A 22,270-nucleotide genomic window follows, 5' to 3' on the forward strand; every position below is an offset into this window, starting at 1 on the left:
GGAAACAGTCTTCAAGTTCCTCAAAAGGCTAAATATAGTCACCATGACTCAGTAATTTCACTGCTAGAGAATATCCGGGAGAGATGGGAATCCACAGACAAAATTTTGTGCATGAATGTTCATAGCAGCATTATTCACAAGACCCATGAAAACAACCCAAAGAACCAACAAAGGATGAAGAGATAAACAGATGTGATAGGATCATAGAGTGGAATATTATTAAGTCACCAAAAAGAACGAAACATTTTGCTCAGTGGAGGGGCCACAAAGTTACATATTATATAATTCTGTTTATATGAAACTTTGAGAAGATACAAATGCATAGAGACAGGAAGGAGGCTGGTGGCAGCCAGGAGGCAGAGGGACAGTGATGGGAGTGGAGACAGGATTTCTCTGTGGAGTGATGGAAATGTTCTAGACTTGGATTGTGCTGATAGTCACACAGTATTGTGAATGTGCTAAAAACCACTGGACTATAATTTGAATGGCCAAAATGGTGAATTTTATCTCAATAAATTTTTTTTTAACCATACGGGAAGAGGGGTGGACTATTGGACTCTGTACTTTCTGCTCATTTTTCTATAAGCCTAAAAGTTCTCTAAAAAATAGTCTATTTTTTTTAAGATTTTTTTTTTTTATACAAGAGCTGGAGTACAGGCCAACGACGCAGGAGGTTGAGAAGATTCATCAGAGAAAGAGAAGGGAGCAAATCAGGCAGACGGACCAAAATACACTGCTGAGGGGAGCAGCGGGCGAGGCAGGAGAGGTCTGCTGCGCCATGTGGGTATCTCCCTGGCCAGCCGGGTATCGAACCCACGCTGCAGAGGCTGCAGACAGCTTCACAGTGCTGCGCTCAACCCGCTGTGCCACCAGGGAAGCCTAAAAAATAGTCTATTAATTAAACAAAACCAAACTTTAGTGGCCATGAGGAGTGTCTGTTGCCCTGGACACCCCCAGGCCACCTGCAGGTCATTGGTGTGTTCACAGTGTCACTGCCAGCCTGTGCCTCCCCAGCCCCTTGGATTCCCGCTTCCTCTGCTAAGCCAGGACAGAGCTTCCCATGGGGTTATCAGAGGTCATCGCCTAGAGCCAGAAAAAGGGCTTGTTGTCTTTGATCCTCATGACTAACCCATGAAGAAATGGGGGCTCAGAGCCACCAGGTACTTTGCCCAAGATCAGTCAAACTATAGGCAGAGCTGGGATGGTATTGCAGGTGTGCCTGGTTCCTGGCAGCAGGAGAGGGGTCACCCCTCTTCACCAAAAGCTAATTCTCCTTCCTATTCACTGACACCAGGCTGTCAGAGTGCTAGAGAGTGATTAGGGCTCCCTACCAGTCCCTGAGGTTATAGCTAATGGTGATGGTAGATGGCATAGTGGTGGTAGAGACAGTAATGCGTGACATTCCTTTTCTATCACCAGTCACTGCCCTGAGAACATCAGCGCCTTTGATTCTCACATGTGTGTCTAAGGCCAGAACCTGATTGTATTATCACACAGATGGGGAAACAAGATTTGCTGGGTCAAACAATCCACCCCAGCGGGTCCTAGAACCTAGCTGCCTTCCTGCTGCATAGCAAACACCCCACATTGAGTGACTCACAGCAACAGTCTGTGCCTGTACCACAGGGCCGGGGGTGTGTGTAGGTTGCCAAGTTAGTCTGTCCTGGCTGGGTGGCTCTGCTCCAGTCTAAGGGTCAGCTGAACTGCACAGAGTTCAAGTCTCCCCACCTGTTTGTTCTGGGGCTCAGGCTAAAGAAGCAGGGGTAACCTAGGATACACACTGCGTAGTAGGTCAGCAGAGCACTGGAAGCCAAGGCAGCCCACTCCAGCACATCTACGGCCTCCGCCGGTGCCATGCCCATTCTCATCCCACTGGCCAAAGCAAGTCACAGGTCAGGCCCAAAGTCCATGCACAGGGAAGTCTGCTTTGCCCATAAAAGGGGAAGGTTAGGAGTGAATATTTGCTGAGCAATAGTCCAATGTCTCTCAGGCTTAACTCAGAAACCTTCGTTAGTGCAGACAATGAATAGCATGGGACAGAAGAGTTGTCAGGTCTGCTGGGACTGAGTAGACCTTGGCTCCATCATTTCCTGGCCATTGCTCACTTTTCTCCTCTGTAAAATGGATTGTTAGGAGGTGTAAATGTGATAAAGTATATCAAGAACTTGGCACAAGGAGCACATAGAAGCCCTTGATACACAATAGCTGACATCAGGAGGCACCATCTGGCTGTTATCAACTGGAGCCACACCCCCTGCCTTGGAGCCATTTGGAAATGTTTGTGGAGTGTTGCTCCTTGGGACTGAGACACTTACTGTTTGCAAGATCAGCCCCACTGCAACATCAAATTGTCCCCTTAAATGCCAGTTTCTCTCACCAAGAAACCTGAACAAACTCTAGCTTAGGTATTTCCAGTTGCAGATGCAGAGACTGAGGCCTGGGGAGAGGCAGAGGCCAGACCAGGAGGGGCTCAGGGTCCATCTGCTTAGAGGGAGCTTCCTGGCCCTATGCCAGAGGTCTTTCATATATCAGCGGTCTTTCATTAGGGGTCTTTCATATATCAGCGAGTCTGATTGCTGCTGGAATATTGGCTCAATCTTAGGTGATTTTCCCCTTCAATGCCGGAATACACAGCTTCTTTCCTGCTAGTGGCACAAGGGAGACAGAGATGTCAATATTAACAAGGACACATTGACCAAGCAGCAGGGGCCTCTCGCAAGGGCAGGGATGACAGCTCACCCTATTGTCAGCCTCCTGTGGAACGTGGCTGGAGCCCAGCAGCATGAGAGCTGCCCTCCTGAGTCAGCGTGTGATGACAGGTAATTTAGAGGGAAGGAAAAGGCAGAATCCTGCACACCTCTGTGAAGGGTAGACCTGGTCTCACAGTCACCGAAGCTCAGACACAGAGCACGCAACAGCACTTAGAGGACCAGGTTTAGGTCATGTTCTGGCCATGATTGGGGCTAGGGAGGGGGAGCAGATCGGGTGAGACGTTAAGCTGGCGTAGTAGGAAAACTGCACACACATATTGCTTATGGCCTGTCTGCTCTGAGTTAATTTTCCAGCCCAAGCACACGTCTAGAGGAGGGTGGGGAACCAGTGCTATCTGGAACTAGCCTCAGCATACTGGGATCAGCTTGAGGCCAGGTGAACTTTGTCTATTTATTTTTTATAAGGATTTATTCATGCATACAAGAACCAGGGTACAAGCCAGATGTGCAGGAGGGTGAGAGGATTCACCAGAAACAGAGTGGGGAACAGAACAGGCAGATCTACTGAAATACACTGCTGAGGGGAGCAGTGGGCGAGACAGGAGAGGTCTGCTGTGCCATATGGGTATCTCCCAGGCTGGCCAAGATTGAACCGGCGCTGCAGAGGCTGTGGATAGCCTCACAGCACTGCCAGGGGAGGCACCAGGTGAGCTTTAAAGATTCAGTTACTGTCTCTACTTTATTGGCATTCAGTGGTGATAGGCGGCCTGAACTCTGGTCTTCAGTCTTCAGGTTACAGCCAGAGACCCACAGCCTGCGGGAATCACGAAGTGGCTGCAGACAAAACCTGCAAAAACACCTGACCTATATTCTTCCAAAATGTCAGTGTCATGAAAGACAGTCAGACCAAGGAATGTGCTGGACGGGAAGCCTGGCTCAGGGCACCATGTGTCTCTATCCTATAGCCTGGATTTGAGGGAAAACACACCTCGAAGGATGGTACCGGGACAGGCATCAGATTGGAAAGTTGCCCGTATGTTGACGGTGCTCTTCTTTATTGTTGGCAAAGTTCCTGACTGTGGTTGCTGTACTGGGGCTTTGTAGGGGTTGTCTTTGATCTTAGGAGAGATCCACTGTAGTGTTTAGGGGTGAAGAGTCCTCAACTTACTCTCCAATAATTCATTGAAAAAAATAACTGCATGTAGTCCTCCCAGGTGGCGCAAAGGGTTAAGTCTCAGCACTGTGAAGCTATCAGCAGCCACTGCAGCACAAGTTCCATCCAGGCCAGGGAGCTAACCACATGGGGCAGCAGACTGCTCCTGTCTCACTCTCTGTTCCCCTCAGCTTTTATCTCAGTAGCTCTATGTTCTGCTCTCCACTCTGTCTCTGGTGAATCCTCTCACCACTCCGACCCCCACCTCCTGCACCTCAGGTCTATACCCCAGCTCTTGTATGCATAAGTAAATAAAATAAATCTTTAAAAAAAATAACTGCATGTAAACTGACAAAACAAATGCTGGGACGTGGAGATAGTTAAATCTAGATGAAGGATGTCTGTGGGTACTTATTGTGTAATTCTTGTAATTTTCAGATGGGCTGGACAATTTTCAAGAGAAAACCTTTTTTTAATCACTTAGAAGACACAACAGCCCCAGATCACTGAAACTCATTAAGTTCCAAACAGGTTCAGGAGTCTTTTTAAAAGAAGACTTAGGATGTGCCTTGGTAAATACTGCAGCTAAACACCTTGGTAAATACTTCAGCACATCAGAAAATGTCTAACAGCACCAATGTGCTGTTAGAGAAAGTCAAATAAAATAACATATAATTTTTCAACTGTTAAATTATTAACATGTTTGGAATTATAATGCTGGTGAGAATGCAAAGGAATAGGAACTGGCTATTCAGCAGGAGAGATAGGCCTCCCCAAGATGATCAGACAGGTCTCCCCAAGATGTATCACTTTTGCAAGTGGGTTATTTCCAGCTGAGGTCAGCAGAGGTCCTGAGGCTCTTAATAAATTTTTATTATTTTCTTAACTACGTAGAAGAATAAAAATTGCGTGTACTGGGCCTCCCTGGTGGTGCAAGGGGTTAAGCACTGCACTACGAAGCAATCCTGAAGCCTCTGCAGCATGAGTTTGATCCCCGGGCGGCCAGGCAGCAGCCCACATGGCGCAGCAGACCTCTCCTCGCCAGCTGCTCCCCTCAGCAGTGTACTTAAGTTGATCTGCCTGTTCTGCTCCCTTCTCTGTCTATGGTGAATCCTCTCACCCCCTCATCTCTGGCCTGTGCACCAGCTCTTGTATGCATAAATAAATAATCTTTTTTAAAAAAAACAAACCCAAAAAAACCATTGAAATAAAGTTCTCTTAAAAAAAAAATTGGGTGTACTACCCAGAATTAGGGTTTTGTTTTTTTTTTAAAGATTTATATATTTATGCATACAAGAACTGGGGTATAGGCCAGAAGTGCGGGGGATGAGAGGATTCACCAGAGACAGAGAAGGGAGCAGAACAGGTGGACTGAATGAAACACACTGCTGTGGGGAGCAGCAGGCAAGGCAGAAGAGGTCTGCTGCACCATGTGGGTAGCTCCCTGCCCAGGGATCCAACTTGTGCTGCAGTGGCTGCTGTAGCTTCGTGGTACTGCGACTTAACCCTTTGAGCCACCAGGGAGGCCGCTAGATTCTCCATACATATCTCATTTCATTTGTTCTTTTCTTTTCTCCCTCTAATCTGATCATTTTCCCCCATTAATTTGATCACTTTTTCTCCACTAATGTGATTGTCTCCCTACTTATCTGATCTTTTTGTTTTTTTTAGTCCTGAATCTTCATTTTATTGATTGAAAGCCACATCGAGGGGAGTGGGGAAATTTTTTTAAATTTAAATTTTATATATTTTCATATCATTTTTCATTTTTGCACAATGTATGCATTTTCATCTTGGTTATATTCCCCATGCTTGACCCTACCCCCTCCTCCCCTCCCCCAACTTAACTGATCTTAAGTTGATTGCTTGACCAGCTGGAGAAGAACCCAGAGGGGTAGCAGGAAGTTCCCTCTCTGCTCTACACTTTTTTTTTAAGATTTATTTATTTATGCATACAAGAACTGGGGTACAGGCCAGAGGTACGGGGGTGGGGTGTGTGTGAGAGGATTCACCAGAGACAGAGTGGGGAGCAGAACAGGTGGATTGACTGAAATACACTGCTGAGGGGAGCAGTGGGTGAGACAGGAGATGTCTGCTGCACCATGTGGGTCACCTCCCTGGCTGGGGATTGAACTTGTGCTGCATTGGCTGTGGATAGATTCATAGTGCTGCGTCTTAACCCCTTGCGCCACCAGGGAAGCCCCTGCCCCTACACATTTAGAAAGCAGCTGGCCATCTCTATCCTCTGTTTCTGGGGGGTCCACTCTAAGGAAATAACCCCAAAGAAGACTCCATGCGTCAAACTGATGGTGCTATATGCGTGTGTTTGCTGAAGTCCCATCCAACTCTTTGCTCTAATCACTGTTGCTTTCTGCTCCTGCATGGGGCTTCCCTGCCTTCACCCTGAACATCCCTGCTCAGCAATGTCTGCTCTGTTGTAAGAACCTGCTGGTACTCTAGTCACCTTTGAGCTTTTGGTGCCAGGACTACCTCTCCCCCACTTGCACAGGGCTGTCCGCTTGCACAAGGCCCTGGGAGTAACTGCAGCCCTCAGGGGCCCTGAGTGCTCCATCCCTCACTCCCCTCCTCCACTCCTGGAACTCTGTGACCTGGGAAATACCACCTCTGCCCAGAATCTGGTCATCCACCTCTCCCCCATCACTGTTATTTAACTAGGATGGGTCACTTGACCTACTTTGCCACCATTGTTGGCTGTGGAGGGACACCTGACCTGGCAGGACCCACTGGACCTCATTTCTGGGGGTTAAAAAAATGTATTGTCTAATTTCCAAACATTGTGAAAATTTTCAATTATCCTCTTGTTTTCTAGTTAATTCCACCGTGTTTAGGAGAATAAACTATATGATCTCAATCCTTTGAAACCTGTTGAAATTTGCTTTATGCAACAGCCTATGGTCGGTTTTGGCAAATGTTCTGTGTGACCTTGAAAAGAATGGATGTTCTGCATTTGTAGGGAGCAGAGTTCTGTAAAGATCAATGAGCTAGAGGCTGGTTTATCATGTTCAAATCTATAGCCCTGGGGGGGATTTCCTGCCTTTTCTCTCAGTTACCAAGATAAATATTTTACCCCCTCCCAAAATATTTTTATTGTTCCCAATATCTAATATCCACTTAGATTTACCTACACCTGTATCTTTTTTGGTGCCCTTTATTTTCTCCGGAGTTTCTGGACTTTTAACTGTTGTCCTCCTGTCTGCTGCTGGTGAATTCTCTTAGCTTCTCTGCAAATATTTGCAAATATCTTTACTAGATCTCTATTTTTTTTTTAAGGTTAATTTATTTATGCATATAAGAACCACAGTACGTATGGGGTAGGGGGGCAGGGTGGGAGTGAGAGGATTCACCAGAGACAGAGTGGGAAGCAGAACAGGCAGACTGACTGAAATACGCTGCTGAGGGGAGCAGTGGGTGAGACAGGAGAGGTCTGCTGCACCATGTGGGTAGCTCCCTAGCCAGGGATCAAACTTGTGCTGCAGTGGCTACCGATAGCTTCATGGTGCTGAGACTTAACCCCTTGCACCACCAGAGAGGCCCCTCCATTTTTGATGGCTATTTTCACTGGACTAAAAATTCCATTTTGGCTTTCATTCATTCATTTACTCAGTGAATATTCAATGAGTGCCTGATAAGTGTGGAGTATGTGCCAGGCAGAACGTAAGGTGGTGGTTGCCAAAATAGGAATGTCCTTGCTTTCCAGGAAAAGAGAAGCTTGTGCTCCACAGAGGGAATGGAGATGTAAATAAAGCTCTGAGGCTGGAAGCAACAGAGAAGACGCCCTGGAGTGCAGAGATCAAGAACTGGAAAGGCCAGTTTTCCCTGGACTAAAAGACCCTAGCAGCCTTGGGTGAGGAATAGTGCTTTCCCTGCCTCCTTATTGGAACAATCAGGCTTTAAGTGGACCTGGAAGGGTGGATGTGATGCAGAGTCAGAGAAGGGGCTGAAGCATGATGGGTTTTGAGCACTGAATTTATGAATAAGTGCCAGATCCTCACTGGATCCTATGCTAGTTTTCTTACATCATGTCTTCCATGCTGGGGAGGCAGGATTGAGTAGTGGTGAGAGACCAGGCTTAATTTGGGGCCAGCAGGCTTCAAGCCCGTCACTTACTCAGTGACGTGACTGTTGGGCCAGTCCCATTCACACAAGTCGGTTTCCTCGACTGGAAAGTCAGAATAGTACTCCCTAACACAGAACTGTTACAGGCACTGGGTCTGCAGCGCTGCAAATCTCCAGCAGCTGCTAGTTTTATGGTTAAGTTTTTGTCTTGAAAGAGTCAGAGAGGGTAAGTCACTTGCCCAAGACCACACAGCCAGGAGGAGGTGAGGAGGAACTTCAGGTCTCACATGATCTGTTTGATTTCCTATTCACAGATCCCATGTGGAACCCTCCCATTTCATAGATGGGGCACCAGGCCCAGAGAGTGATTTGCGCAATATCTCCCATTTTGGGAGTTGCAGCACTATTTGGTCACTCATCATTTATTGAGTGCCTGCTTTGTGCCAGGTATAATCAGGTGCCAGGGAGATTTGTGGATCCCTCACCAGACCCACATTCAATGGGGGAGACTGACACTACACATGATAAACAGGTAGATGCAATAATTTTGTTAGGGGGAAAAGGATGTCCTAAAGCTAATCCCATACAGGCTTTGTGGACTCCACCCCCACCCCAGGCCAAAGCCAAAAGATGCTGGGAACTCCAAATCCCATCACCACCAAAGGGAAGGTGGCTGGGACCTGAGGGTGGGGTTAAGCAGCCAGGTTGGGATAAAACCAGACACGTGGGCTTTGGGGGGGCGGGGGATCCCCCATTTTGGCTCTCCGCCAGCTCGCAGCATCTGGCCAGCTCTGAGAGTGCCTTTGGGTTTCCAGGTCGGCGGATCGGGTAGGACGCATTAAAGACTTTATTTCCCTATTTTCTCCCTGAGTTGTACATTTTCCTTATTTCCTTTTCCCTTGTAAATAAACCTTTTATTAACCTTTTGTGTGTGCCTGTAGTGGAGTATTAATAAGTCCCTTTTAAGCGCGCGGGTGAGGACCCACAGCCAGGCAACCCGTTTTATATTGGGGTTGCCCCATAACAATTTGTTAGATGGTGCTGAGAACTGGAAGGAAAAAACGTTGGGAAGGAGATGGAGAATGTAAGGGAGAGGACAGCTTGTTCGGCAGAGTAGCAAGCTGATACTCGATTTGAAGGAGATGAGGGTGGTTTTGTTATAGAGCAGCCCCGATACAAAACGGGGTGCCTGACTGTGGGTCCTCACCTGCGCGCTTAAAAGGACTTATCAATACTCTTCTGCAGGCACACACGAAAGGTTAATAAAAGGTTTATTTACAAGGGAAGGGGAAATGAGGAAATGTACAGCTCAGGGAGAAAAGTGGGAGACAAAGTTTTAAATGCGTCCCCACCCACCGATCAGGAATCCCAAATGGCACTCTGAGAGCTGGCTGCGAGCCAGGAGCCGTGAAGCCAGGAGACGAGCAACAGAGTGAGAGAGCCCAAGGCCCACGTGTTTGGTTTTTATACCCAACCTGGCTGCTTAACTCCACCCTCAGGTCCCAGCCACCTTCCCTTTGGTGGTGACGGGATTTGTCTTTCCCAATGTCTTGATGGCTTTGGTCTGGAGTGGGGGTGGAGTCCACAAAGCCTGTATGGGATTAGCTCAGAACATCCTTTCCCCCTAACAGTTTCTGGGAGGACATCTGAGGGAACAGCATTCCAGGCAGAGAGGACACAGCCTGTTGCAAAGGCCCTGAGGTGAAGGTGTGCCTGGAGTGTTCCAGAACAGCAAGGCAGCTACCAGGAAGGTAGGGTTGTCCGCACTGTGGACATCCAGGGGGGCCAGGGGGGCCACTAGCACTAGTGTCCTTGCTGGTGTTTCTGGGGCTACCTGAGACTGGACAACTGGATTCACACCAGCCCACTGCTGAGTCCTTTTCCTAGTAAAGAGATGTTACTGGGGAAAGAGCTCTTTCCTAAGGCCAGGGTGGAAGGGAGCACTGCTAGAGAAACTGCCCCAGCAGAACCTGCTTCTCCTGAACCTGCTGCTCTCTGGTTCCACAGGCCAGATGGGGGCTGTAATCTAGGAGGGGTGCACAGGCCACAGTGGTCTTTTCTCTCTTCCCTAGTTTAAAAGAATTGCCCATGCGCTTCAGTGCATTCTGCCCAGCATCAGCTGCTCCCTACCCCCTGGGGAGGCTGGAGAACCTCCAGCTGCCAATCCAGGCTCCTCACCCCATTCTCCCCCACCCCCAAAATGAACTTGGCAGGTCCCTAAGCTGTCACTCACAATCCTGAACCCTCGTGCTGGGCTGGGCCTAAACCCCACTAGTGTGGCTGTTACAGGGCAGCCCCGATATTGAACGGGTTGCCTGACTGTGGGTCCTCACCCGCGTGCTTAAAAGGGACTTATTAATACTCCACTACAGACACACACAAAAGGTTAATAAAAGGTTTATTTACAAGGGAAAGGGAATTAAGGAAATGTACAACTCAGGGAGAAAATAGGGAAATAAAGTCTTTAATGCGTCCTACCCGATCCGCCGACCTGGAAACCCAAAGTCACTCTCAGAGCTGGCCGGATGCTGCGAGCTGGCGGAGAGCCAAAATGGGGGATTTCCCCCCCCAAAGCCCACGTGTCTGGCTTTTTTTTTATCCCAACCTGGCTGCTTAACCCCACCCTCAGGTCCCAGCCACCTTCCCTTTGGTGGTGAGGGGATTTGGAGTTCCCAGTGTCTTTGGCTTTGGCCTGGGGTGGGGGTGGAGTCCACAAAGCCTGTATGGAATTAGCTTTAGGACATCCAATTCCCCCTAACATGTCCATGATTGTAATCTTAGCAGTCGAGTCTCAGTGTGCATCATTGCCTCTACTTCTCACTATAGCCTCATTCAAGAGATATTATTAAGCCAATTTTATGAACAGGAAATAAATTCAGAGTAGGGAAGGTTTAGGTTTTACTTAAGTTACCCAATAAGCAAATGTCAATTATAGTAATAGAAGTCTCTTTTGAAGATTGCTGAGAGCCAGGCAGCCAGGTCCAGTGATATGGGGAGGGGGGCGGGGAGGAAAAAGAAGGCAAAGGAGAGATGAAGAAAAGACTTTTTAGCTTTGATCTCCTATAGTAAAGTTCAAACTCCAAATCAGAGGGGTCATTTGGAGATGTTTGCCTTGGAGCCTGCTGGGAGATGTTCCATTAAGAAAAGGCTTCCCATATCTGAGGAACCATCAAAGGGCAAAGAGAGATAACCCTGAGGGTAGCTAGGAGCTCAATCTGTTAAAGTTTCTGGAAGGGTTACTTTGGGTGGGTATCATGAATAAACACCCCTGGTCTAACACTGGAGCAGGCTTTTTTTTTTTTTTTTTTAAGATTTATTTATGCACACAAGAGCTGGGGCCAGGCCAGAGTGGGGGTAGGGGGGGAGATGGGGTGGCGGTGAGAGGATCCACCAGAGACAGAGTGGGGAACAGAACAGGCAGACTGACTGAAACACACTGCTGAGGGGAGCAGCGGGTGAGACAGGAGAGGTGTGCGTGGCCATGTGGGTTGCTCCCTGGCCAGCCGGGGATCGAACTTGTGCTGCAGAGGCTGTGAATTGCTTCATAGTGTGGTGCTTAACCCCTTGTGCCACCAGGGAGGCCCTGGAGCAGGCTATCTTTATGGGTAGTGAATCTCCCATCATTTAAGGCATGTAAGCAGAAATGACTTTTCCATTTGCCAGGGATGCCAAAAAAGGGAATATTTCAGTGTGAAAAGTTGGCCTGTAGGATTTTTCCAGCAAGCTTTCGGATTTGGGAGTTTTCATAGGGCCAGGCAAAGGACTTCTGCCCCCAAATTTCTTCCGCAGAAGTTTTCGATCTCAACAACCCCGTTCACAGTTGAAGCTGCAGTCTGGCTTCTATATGGCTAAGTGGTTTCTTTTCACAGAGGGAGATGGGCAGGGGGTGGATTAAGAGTGGAGGAATGGATTCTTCTATTTGCTTCACTTCTGCTGTGACCTCTGTTGTTTACCTTTCTTTGTTTCCAGATAAAGCAAACACACAAAAATGCATTTTCTTGGTTCAATAAGACAACAGGATAGGGAAGTAGAGTGCCCAGTAGATTAGTAGAAAACTGGGGCTTCAGTGAAGTATACCTACTTCACCGGCGGGAGGGGGTTGCTCGCTAGAAGGCTTCCCCAGAAATAGCTTTGTGTGGAGCAGACCCTGCCTGAACACGCTGAGCAGGGGAGTTCTCCTGATCCAAGTGGTAATAGTGGTCATTGGACAACAGGCACCTATTGCATGCCCAGCCTCGTTGGAGGCCAATGATTATTAAGCACTTTCCATGGGTTGGGTCCTGTGTGGTGACATCTGCCTGAATATATCTATGTCCCACCACCACCACCCCCTTTTCCTTTTTGAGGAAACTGAAAGTTACCTACAGTCCCAGAGCTAATGCATTGCTGCAAAACTCTCATTGGTCCTTCCTGTCTGGTTGGGCCTCTCCGTAATGCAGTCAGCTGGGGGTAGGCATGCAGGCGCAGCTCAGTAAATGCTCAAGCCTGATAGGTGCTGAGGTCTGAGGGGGAGAAAAGTGGGTCACCTGGATCAGGAAGCAGCAGGAATTACAGCTCACCAGGTGATGGAGCAAATCTTGGAAACTCTGAGTCTGTTTCCCCACAGGAACCCAACCATCTAAAATTCCTTCTTTCCTCCGACTCTGTCCCCTTCACCACTACACTGTAGTTCACCAATCTTTGTTGAAGTACCCCTAACTCAGTCTCCTGGCCTTTGCACATGCCACTTTTTTTTTTTTTTTTAAGATTTATTTATTTATGCATACAAGAACTGGGGTGTAAGCCAGAGATGTTGGGGGTGAGAGGATTCACTAGAGTGAGGAGCAGAACAGGCAGATGTGCTGAAATAGACTGCCGAGGGGAGCAGCGGGTGAGGCAGGAGAGGTCTGCAGTGCCATGTGGGTCAGCTCCCAGGCCAGGCTGAGGATCAAACTCATGTTATAGTGGCTGGCAATAGCTTGATAGCACTGTCTTTAAGCCCTGCGCCACCAGGGAGGCCCGCCACTCTATTTCTTAGTCTGCCCCACCCCCACATTTTGCATGTCTGGCACCTTCTCACCAGCTTAGGCCACCTTCAGGGGGTTTCCTTGAGCATTCCAAGGCAGTATCCTTTGTTATCATCTGACCTAGCCCCAGTTTTTCCTTCTTAGTACTTATACAAGTTATAAACCTTTAACTTTGTCTCTTTTCTGTTAGAAAACAGTGAGGGCAGGGACCTTTTATTGCTCAAAACAGCACACAGAAGAAATCTCCAAATAGTGAGTGAATGAGAATGAATGAAAGAGTGGAGGAGGTGTCTCCGGCTGAGCCAAAGAAGCTGTGGGGGCGGGGGCCCAGAGTCTGGAGGAGTAGCTTCGGCTGCAGACTACAGGTTGATTTCGGCCTGTACCGCCTCTGGGCAAAAGCAAATCTCAAAAAGGGGCGGAGGGCGGGGATGTCCCGAGCCTAGGCCAAAGTCTAAGTCCGCAGGGGGCTGCGCGGGAAGCTACTTATACCTACGACCCGCGGCCGCCGACCTCTAGCCCCACACCGCCAGCCGTGACCGTCACGCCAGGTCAGTGGAGGGTTCGGTGCGGGAGCCCGGGTCCAAAGCTACCGGTCGGAAGGCTAAACTAAAGCGGCACTGCCGCGCGGCCGCCTCGGAACTGGCAGGCGCTGCCGCATACTACTCTGGGACTTGTAGTCCTGGACGCCTCGAGATGCAGTCTCGAGCTCCAAGGAAGAGGCGCTCCGCGGGCAGGGAAACTACATTTCCCAGAAGGCCAGGAGAAACTGGGGTCACCGGGAAAGCGCCCCGGCTGGTGGCGCTTCCCCAGCGCGATGGGGCCGGGCTGGGGGCTAGTAGCTGCCACGAGCCCCCCGCGTGGTCCCTCTAGAAGCGGCCCCCCAGTTGCGAGGATCTGGGGCCCCAGGAGCAGAACCAATGAGCAGCTCGGTGGCGGGGCCAGACTGCTGCGGAGGCCTCGGCAATATTGACTTTAGGAAGGTACTGACCGGCGCTGGGCTGCCAGGGTACCAGTAGAGGGAAGGGACCGGGGCAGCAAGCGCGCTCCCGGGCTCACAGGCGCCGCCTCCAACGCCTGGTGGGCGGGGCCATCCCGTTACCAGGCTACAGGGGCGGGGCGTGTGAGCCTCTGGGATGGTGTGAGTCCCAGATTGTGTTTGTGAGTATCAGAGGTTGTGTGGTCAGAGTTGCTCTGAGAGTCTGTGTCCGGAAGTCAGCGTGTGGCTGGGCGTGTGCGAGTGTGAAGGAGACTGAGCATGCGTGTTTGAGAGCGTGTGGGTGGCTGGAGCGCGTGCAAGTGTGGGAGCTGTGAGGGCCCTTGTGGTAGGTCCATGCCCACCAGGGAACGGTTTAAATCCTGAGCAAACTGCAGAACCTGGCCTCCTTCCTGGGTCAGATGGGTAGAAACAGTCCTATAAAGCACTGTACTCAGACGAATGGAATGGGGTGGATAGGATGGGCTCTGGTGGTGGGAGTCTGCCTTGCTGGTTGAGGCTGCTGCGGGTCTGCAAAGTCGTAGGCCAGACTGTTTTCCTTTTAGTGGCATTTCTCCCCAGACTCCCAGTTCCATGATATTTTTCTCTCCTGCATTCATTCTTCTCTCAAAACTTCCTCTTAGAGTCTTCATTTACTTTTTTCCTCAGTTACACTTAATGGAACATTCTAGATCTTGTTCCACTTGAAGCAACCTTTAATCCATCCGGTCCTTTCCTTTATTTCATCCATCAACACTGTTGATCTCTGTTGACATCCTGGTTATGGGGGACAGTTCAGGGGCAGTTCTCATTGAGCTTTCATTCTGGTGAGATAAATGATAAGCCTGGAACATTCTCTGAAGAAAATAAAGCCAGCAAGAGAGAAGTTGGTGGGGAGGTTGGGTTAAACTCCCTACAGCGAGTTCCCTATCTCTGCAGAGGTGACCTATGATCTGAGACCTGAATGATAGGCCAGGGGGCCAGTTGCTCTGGGTGGAGGAAGAGCAGGCTGAGGCCTTGAGCAAGGGAGTGTTTATTCAAATAACAAAGAGAAGGGAGATATCTGGCCCAGAGGGATTGCAGTACAGTTAAAGTGGGTGAGTGGGTTGCAGAAAGAATATTTCAGTTAACTTTTCCTCAAAGTAAACAGTCAGATGGAGTGGTCGGTCATCAGAGTACAGGTCCTGCCTTTTCACTAAGGGACCACATCCTTGTTACCGGATCAGGGTAGAGCATCACCAGCCCCCAAGAGGGGACTCAGGAGGATAGTGTGCCTGGTGCATTCCTTAGAATCTTAAACTCAGTGGCCACTAGAGAGTCTCTGGGACCATGTGGTCTGTGAAGGACCAGCAATTCACATTTTCTACAACAGGACACAGATGCAAAGGGCACTTGCCAAAGTAGGACTGTCGTCGCCATGGCCTGGCTTAGAGAGTAGGTGCTCCATGGAAGAGCACATGAACTTCACGTGGAAGGTTGTTGCCAATAACTAGATATTGGGAAACCTTTAAGCCAGAGGGCAGAATGCAAGGGAGCAGTGGGCCCAGCACCCCCCTCCTCCCCCCCAGCTGAAGGGTTAGGGCTCTGCCCTCAGGTGTCTGAAGCAAGGTGGAGACCTACAGGCTAGAGGTGAGAGGATCAACCATGGGAAGGGGAAGCTTAGGGGAGTATGTTGGAAGCCCTTTTCTGCTCGCTCTTCTTCCCTCCAGAGCCTGGTGGGGCTGTGCAGTTGGAGAGACCTGTGAGTGTTTCGGGGTCAGTATGACCTACTAGACCAACATTCAGTTTTTCCACTGCTGCCCTTGTGGGTACAGATAAGCTTCCTGATGTCAAGGGATTTCTCTTCAAGCAAAACAAAACAACATACAGCATTCTATATTTATCATAGGCAGTAGTTCTCCCTCCCTTAATCAGAATCTCTGGTTTGAAAGTCAGTCACCTGGTTGGAGTTTCCATGTTTCTCCCCGCCCCTTGGGCATCTGAGCTGCAGGTTTTGTGCTAACCTGGTGTCTCCCAGAGGGAGAGAATGTGTCCTATTCATAATTTTTAAATTTATTTTGATTTTTATGTTTGTTTATTTATCTTTAATTGAAATAATATTGGTTTACATTGTTTGTATTTTGGGAGTAGACCCCCCCCCCCATGTGTAATTACCATATGAGAGAGCAAGATAGGAACTGTCCTCTCCCTCTGTCACCTTGGGCAGTCACTTAAACTCCCCATCCTCGGTTTCTTCTGTCTCTACTGAGTGATTACATGGTGTTGTCCAACTTGTCTGTTAATAAGGTGAATTACCTAAGTGATTTGCTTGTCAGACCAGCCCTGCATTCCTGGATTCGATTTCCAATTATTTGTTTGAGAATTTTGGCAGCTCTGTTCTTGAGGAATATTGGTGTATAGTTTTTTTTTTCTTGTAGTGTCCTCATCTGGTTTGGGTATACCGATGCTGCTGGTCACTTAATATGAGCTGGGAAGCAGCCCCTCCACTTACGTATTCTGGAAGAGATTGTGTGGAATTGGTGGTATATTTTTCCCTTAAATATTTATTATTATTCACCTTTAGGGCCTGGCTGGAGCTTTCTTGTTTGGAAAGTGTTTAACTATGAGTTTAATTCTTTTAATAGATACAGGGCTATCTTGTCTTGCATGAATTTTGGTAACTTGTGTCTTTCCTGTTTCATCCCGTTGGAGTGTGTCCATAAGCTTGTTCTTTGTATTCTTTTATTAACCCCAAAATGTTGGTGAGGGGGGCCTCCCTGGTGGTGCAGGCGGTTGAGTGCAGCACTGTGAAGCTGTCCGCAGCCTCTGCAGTGCCGGTTCGATCCCCGCCGGCCTCAGAGCAACCCACATGGTGAGCACACCTCTCCTGCCTAGCCTGCTGCTCCCCTCAGCAGTGTGTTTCGTCGGGCTGCCTGCTCTGTTCCCCACTCTGTCTCTGGTGGATTCTGTCATCCCCCGCATCTCTGGCCTGTACCCCTGCTCTTGTATAAAAAAAAAAAATGTTGGTGAGGGCAGTGGGGAGACCCTCTTGTATTCCTGGTGTTGGTAATTTGTGGCTCTTCTCTTTTTCCTTTGGTCAATCTGTGCAGAAGTCTGTCAATTTTATTTTACTTTTTCCCAAAGAATGAGCTTTGAGTTTATTTTTTTCCCCCTTCTATTTTTCTGTTTTCAATTTGATAGACTTTTGCACTTGTATTTTTTTTCCTGCAGCTTGCTTTGGGTTGATTTTACTCCTTTTCCTCTAATTTCTAAAGGGCAAAGTTTATAGTACTGATTTGAGCCTTTTCTTCTTCACCGATAGAAGCTATGAATTCTCCTCTTAGCCCTGTAACCCACTGCACTTGCTATAGTTTCATTGACATTCAGTTAAAAATATTTTAAAATTTTCCTTCAAACTTCCTCTTTGATCTTTGGATTATGTGTAAGTGTGTTCTTTAACATCTTTCAGTTACTGATTTCTAGTTGTGTTCTGTTGTAGTTCAAGAACATACCTTCTGTGCTTTCTGACTTTTAAATTTAAGTTTTGTTTTACACTCAGGATGTGTTCTACCTTGGTGAATATTCCACATGCCCTTGAGAAGAACATGCCTCTGCTGTTATTTGCGTGGTGTTCAGGCAACCCTCTCCTGATTGATTTTCTCCCTACCTGCTCTGTCAGTTGTTGGGAGGGGAGTGAGGCGGTCTCCAACTATAACTGTGGATTTGTCAATTTTGCCTTTCAGTGCTGTCGGTTTGTGCTCCTGTTAGCCTCAATTTTTGAATCTGAAAAATGGGCTTGCCTCCCAGGGTTTGCTACATGGTAATAATAACTAGAGTTTATCAAGCTTCCATAGGTGCAGGACACTGTGCTAAGGCCTGTTCTCGCATTATCTCACGCTCCGCCTGATCCTAAAGGAGGCGCCACTATCTCTCACGCCTCAGGGAGGGCTGGTCACTTGCTGGAGCTTCCTGAGTCATCAAGCTGCCAGCCTGTGACAGACCCTGTCCCAGCACAGTTCTCCTCCCTGCATCATTCAAACACTTTGCCAGGACTTCAAGCCCTGTAACTTCCCAGGGAAGGTTGGCTGGCTAATTGTCAATATTGCCTTCAACATGTAATGAATATTTAAATAAACATACTCAGTAGCACCAATCTAGAGGGATCTGTCCTGGGCTTTTGATGGTAAATGTAAAGAAAAGGCTGAGGCTCAGTCATGCAAAGTGATGAGAGGAACCCAGCTAGGGTGTCTGTTCGCAAACCCTACTCCCAGGGAAGGAACCCACTAGCCCTATTATTAGGGAGCACAGAACCATAGAGCTTCTTTGCACATGACCCCGGAATACTTGTTGAATGAAGACTGAATGAATGAATATCTTCCCCCTTGCTGAACAGAGTTAATGGCTTTGAGTACTTGGAGCAACTGCTGGCCATTTCTTTTTATTGGGTTTAGAAACAAGTCAGTATTGTTCTAAGAGTCATTGCTGATCACTGTCTCATTGTGACATCCTAACAAACCACCTGCTTAAGATGGTTTCTGGGACTTGCTTGCCCTCAGATTCCAGTATCGGGACTGCATTTCTTGGACCAGTGCCCTCTCTGGCTTTTCCTTTGGATGCTTGAGTTCCCAGTGGGCCCTCCAGAAAGTGAGAGAGATGAGGTGGGTGGTCTGTGTGCACTAGCTATCATTAAGCAGAGGAAAGGGACAGAGCAACCTCACCCTCGAAGGGCCCTCTCGCCTTGTGTTTTCACACCTGTTCTCTCCTGTTTGAAGTGTGATCCCCACTTCCCCAAAGGGAAACCCTTGGCTGAGGTCGGCCATGGGAGTTTCCTCACCTAGCCCAGAGCAGGGCTTCGAAGCCCAGGGAATGTCTGAGCTGGGTGTCCCTTGGCATAGATTATCAAAAAAGTTCTTCCGCACTCCTAAGAGAGCATACACTTCTTCAGGAAGAAGACCGGCACATTCATTCTTGTGTCTTCCAGGCGTGGGACTCTAAATAAAAGTTACCCAGTAATGTCTGAATCAGCTGAATCTGGGTGCTTTCGGGCCTTCCAGGAGAGGCAGAAGGATTATGGTTCCCAAGCGTATTTTGCAGTGATGGGGTCTGATGGAAGATCCTGTGCTCTCCAACCCCTCCCCGTCCTTTGCCCTCTGCCCTGTGTGTTGTGTGGAGCCCACTTGCAGTCCACGTGCCTTTGACTCCCTGGGCCCCTACTGTTTATTTGGATGTCACAATGTGACCCTGGGTGCTGTTGACCTGACACATATCATCCTCCGAAATGCCCGCAAATCCCTCAGTGAAATTGCTATGAGCCTCTTTCTTACCAACCTTGGGGTTTCAGCAGCTGAGCCCATTCCTGGGTGCCCTGAGCAGAGTTACTCCTGGTCGAGGTAGGTAGAACCTTTCCTGTGTCAAATACCCAGAATTCTGTGGTCTGTGACTTTGAAGGGAGATTCTATTCTTCTTTTTTAAAGATTTATTTTATTAATTTATGTTTACAAGAACCAGGATGTAAGGACAGAGGTGGGGGCGGGGGGCGGTGAGAGGGTTCACCAGAGACAGAGTGGGGAACAGAACAGGCAGATCTACTGCAATACAGTGCTGAGGGTAGCAGCGGGCAAGTCAGGAAAGGTCTGCTGCGCCATGTGGGTAGCTCCCTGGCTGCAGTGGCTGCGGATGGCTTGATAGTGCTGAGACTTTAGCCTTGCACCACCAGGGAGGCCCAGGAGATTCCATTCTTAGAATGACTGAAAGGCAGGACTCTGTTGCTTTAATCAGACTGGGGAGGAGAGGGGAGGAGTGAGGGTTGGGGGACTTACCTCTTAGTCCCAGTGGCCCACAGGTGTGCAGGGTGTCTGAGGGACCCCAGACCCTCCTGTACAGCTCATGTCTGACCCTTGTTTTTGGTTATTTTCTGCCAGTGCAGTGTCAGGCAGACCCATCCTTTCACACTGATTTTAGGAAGTGACAGCAATCAGGAAGGAACCTTTGTGTTTCTAGAGCTGGAAGCCAGGAGGGGCTCCCCTCTGCTGTCTGAAATGCCTCTGTGAGCCATTAGTCATTCTTCCCTGCTGAGCGGGGCCTTCTCCAAGCAACACAAATCCTCTGGAGAAGACGTTCACTCTCACTCTCAAGGTGACTGGATACTCCCCTCCTACCAGGACAGACTGACCCGAGGGCACAAGGACCTGGGGACTGTGAGGTTCTAGTACTGACCCATTCAGCCCTAATTGGGGGTCCAGGTAGCTGCCACTGCCTGCCAGCCTCAGCTTGTGTCTTTTCCACCTTAGCTGCCACAAAGATGAAAGAAGCATATTTCTTCTCATTTTTTGTCCCTGTCTCCTTGGGACGTTATCTTTGTCCCACTGGAGGCAGTGGTGGGGCTTCCAGGTGCTGACAGAAAGCTTCACATCTGTGGCTTTGTCTGGAATCCAGGCTTTGCTCTCAGCCAGTGATCTGGGGGTTTCTCCAGGCCTCAGACTTTTTCTCCTCTGCAAAGCAGAACAAAAGTGGTGAAAGGATGGGTTGAGACGAGGGATGTAAGTTTTAAATAAAAGCTCATTGCTCAGGTGCACTGACATTATGGCCATTCCTGCAGGGGTCTCAGCCCTGAGTCCTACTTCTGTGAATCTCAGACCCCCAGGGGTAGGGCCTCGCGGGTGGATGTTTAGTATCTGTTGAATGACACTGAGGTGAATCCTTAAAAATATCTTAATCATTTTCAGGGTAGTGTTCTCCCAAAGACCTGGTGGGAAAATAGTAGGGGAGGCCTCTGCTAACTTTTCTTCCCTTAGCACCCAGTTGGAGTATTCTGACTTGTGCTCCTGAGTATCCAGGCTCCAACTGGGATGGGGAATATGTCCATCATCCTGGAAGATTCCTTGTTGTGCCCACAGCCATTATCTGGGTGGTTGCACCTTCTCAGGCCTCCCCTCAACTATTTTCCAGACTCTTTCTTGCTCTGTGACCTATTTCTTGGTCTATTCTAGACCCTGCTTGTTGGGGTGTTTTTATCAGCAGGAGCAAGGCTTGCTGCCTTACTGCACTGAAGGGCAGGAGGACAGGGAATAAAGAATAATGGCTTAGAAGAATGGTGACCTTGAACAAACTCTCCTTAAAAGGGAAAAGTTTGCCTAACAATAATATCCTCATCTGCAGAATTGCCATATAAACTCTCCAGGGAATTGCTGTACAAGTAAGCAAATCCATTGTACAAGTGAGCAAATAGTAAAAAATACATTTCAAGCTCTAGGCTTGCTGGCCCTAAGCTTCTCTATCTGATGACTCAGGCCCAGGGCTTGTAGGACCTTTTAGAGGTTGCTGCATAAGGCAGCTGGGTGGTGGGCATGCCTGGTTTATGGAGTAGGTGAATGGAGAGTGGTACCTGGGGGAGAGGTATGTGATGGAATTCAGGGGGCATCAGTACTTCTGGTACCTGCACGCCCTAGGGGCAGGGAGGCTTTGATCCTGGAGACTGACTAGCCTTGAATGGAGTCTATCCAGGGTTCTGAGAACCTTTCCGCCCAACCCCCTTCCTGGTCTGGCCATTGCCACCTCCTGCCAATACGTGTAAATGTTGCTTGATTTTTTTTCAGCCTAAATGGTGCCATTAAAGTAAATATTTGTGGGCTGTAAAGCTCAAAAGAGAACATGCCTGGTGTCCAGAGGGAACTGCTGGCAGCTCCTGGCTACCTACCTGTAGAGTCCCCTGAGTGGCCACCTGGGGACTCCTGCCTCTAGTCCCAAGCTAAATTGGAGGAGTTTTGAGTTCTGGGAGCACAGGTTGCTCAGCTGGAGGGCCCCACAGAGATGTACCACTATCCCCTGCCTTTTACTGATGATGAAACAGGGATACTATTGACTCAGCAAATATTTACTCTTTGTGCCTGGCAGGTGATACAAAGATGGAGAAAAAAAAAAAAAAAAAAGGCCCCTACTTTGGAGGAATGGCTACAAGATAGGGACAAATAACTCAATAATTGGAGATCCTCTAACTGGGTCTTGAGGGTTGAGTAGGAGTTTGTGGGGATCAGGGTGGTACAAATGGATAAGAGGATATTTCAGAAATGTGCAGAAGCCATCATGAAAGGGTGTAGTGTGTGGTGTTTGGTGTGGGTGATGAGGTGGGACAGGAAGGGTAGGTAGAGATAGCTAGCACTAAGAAGGTGTGAATCCATTCACCTGTCAGTGAGTGCAGATGGATGAGCCCTGTGTGGGTAAGGAAACCTAGGGTGCAGGAGGCAGCAGGAAGTAAAGTTCAGTAAGCAGGCTGGGGTTGGCTGGGGTCTGAGTATGCCATTCTGAAGGCAGTGGGGCATCTTGGGAGTTTTGAGCAGGGGAACAGATTGGACTTGATGTAGGGGTGGGGAGC

At 48.7% G+C, this 22,270-nt stretch overlaps 1 protein-coding gene across 3 annotated transcripts in view; it reads left to right on the plus strand.

Moving 5' to 3' along the window:
- The first annotated feature begins 13,324 nt into the window (after nucleotides 1-13,324).
- PEMT (phosphatidylethanolamine N-methyltransferase) overlaps nucleotides 13,325-22,270 on the plus strand; it is a 68,834-nt gene continuing 59,888 nt past the window's right edge. Inside the window, exon 1 of one of the 3 annotated variants that reach the window (XM_037492095.2) lies at nucleotides 13,325-13,495. Coding sequence is in view for 1 of the 3 variants with exons in the window: in XM_037492097.1 (XP_037347994.1) it covers nucleotides 13,865-13,927 (63 nt within the window). In the remaining 2 variants the exon portion in view is untranslated. Of the gene's footprint in view, nucleotides 13,496-13,787; nucleotides 13,928-14,079; nucleotides 14,106-22,270 lie in introns of those variants that run through there. The other 2 variants (XM_037492097.1, XM_037492096.2) reach the window with 2 other exon arrangements.

This window comes from Talpa occidentalis, unplaced genomic scaffold (assembly GCF_014898055.3).
Source record: "Talpa occidentalis isolate TD23 unplaced genomic scaffold, MPIMG_talOcc4v2.1 talOcc4.7, whole genome shotgun sequence".
NCBI classification, from domain to species: domain Eukaryota; kingdom Metazoa; phylum Chordata; class Mammalia; order Eulipotyphla; family Talpidae; genus Talpa; species Talpa occidentalis.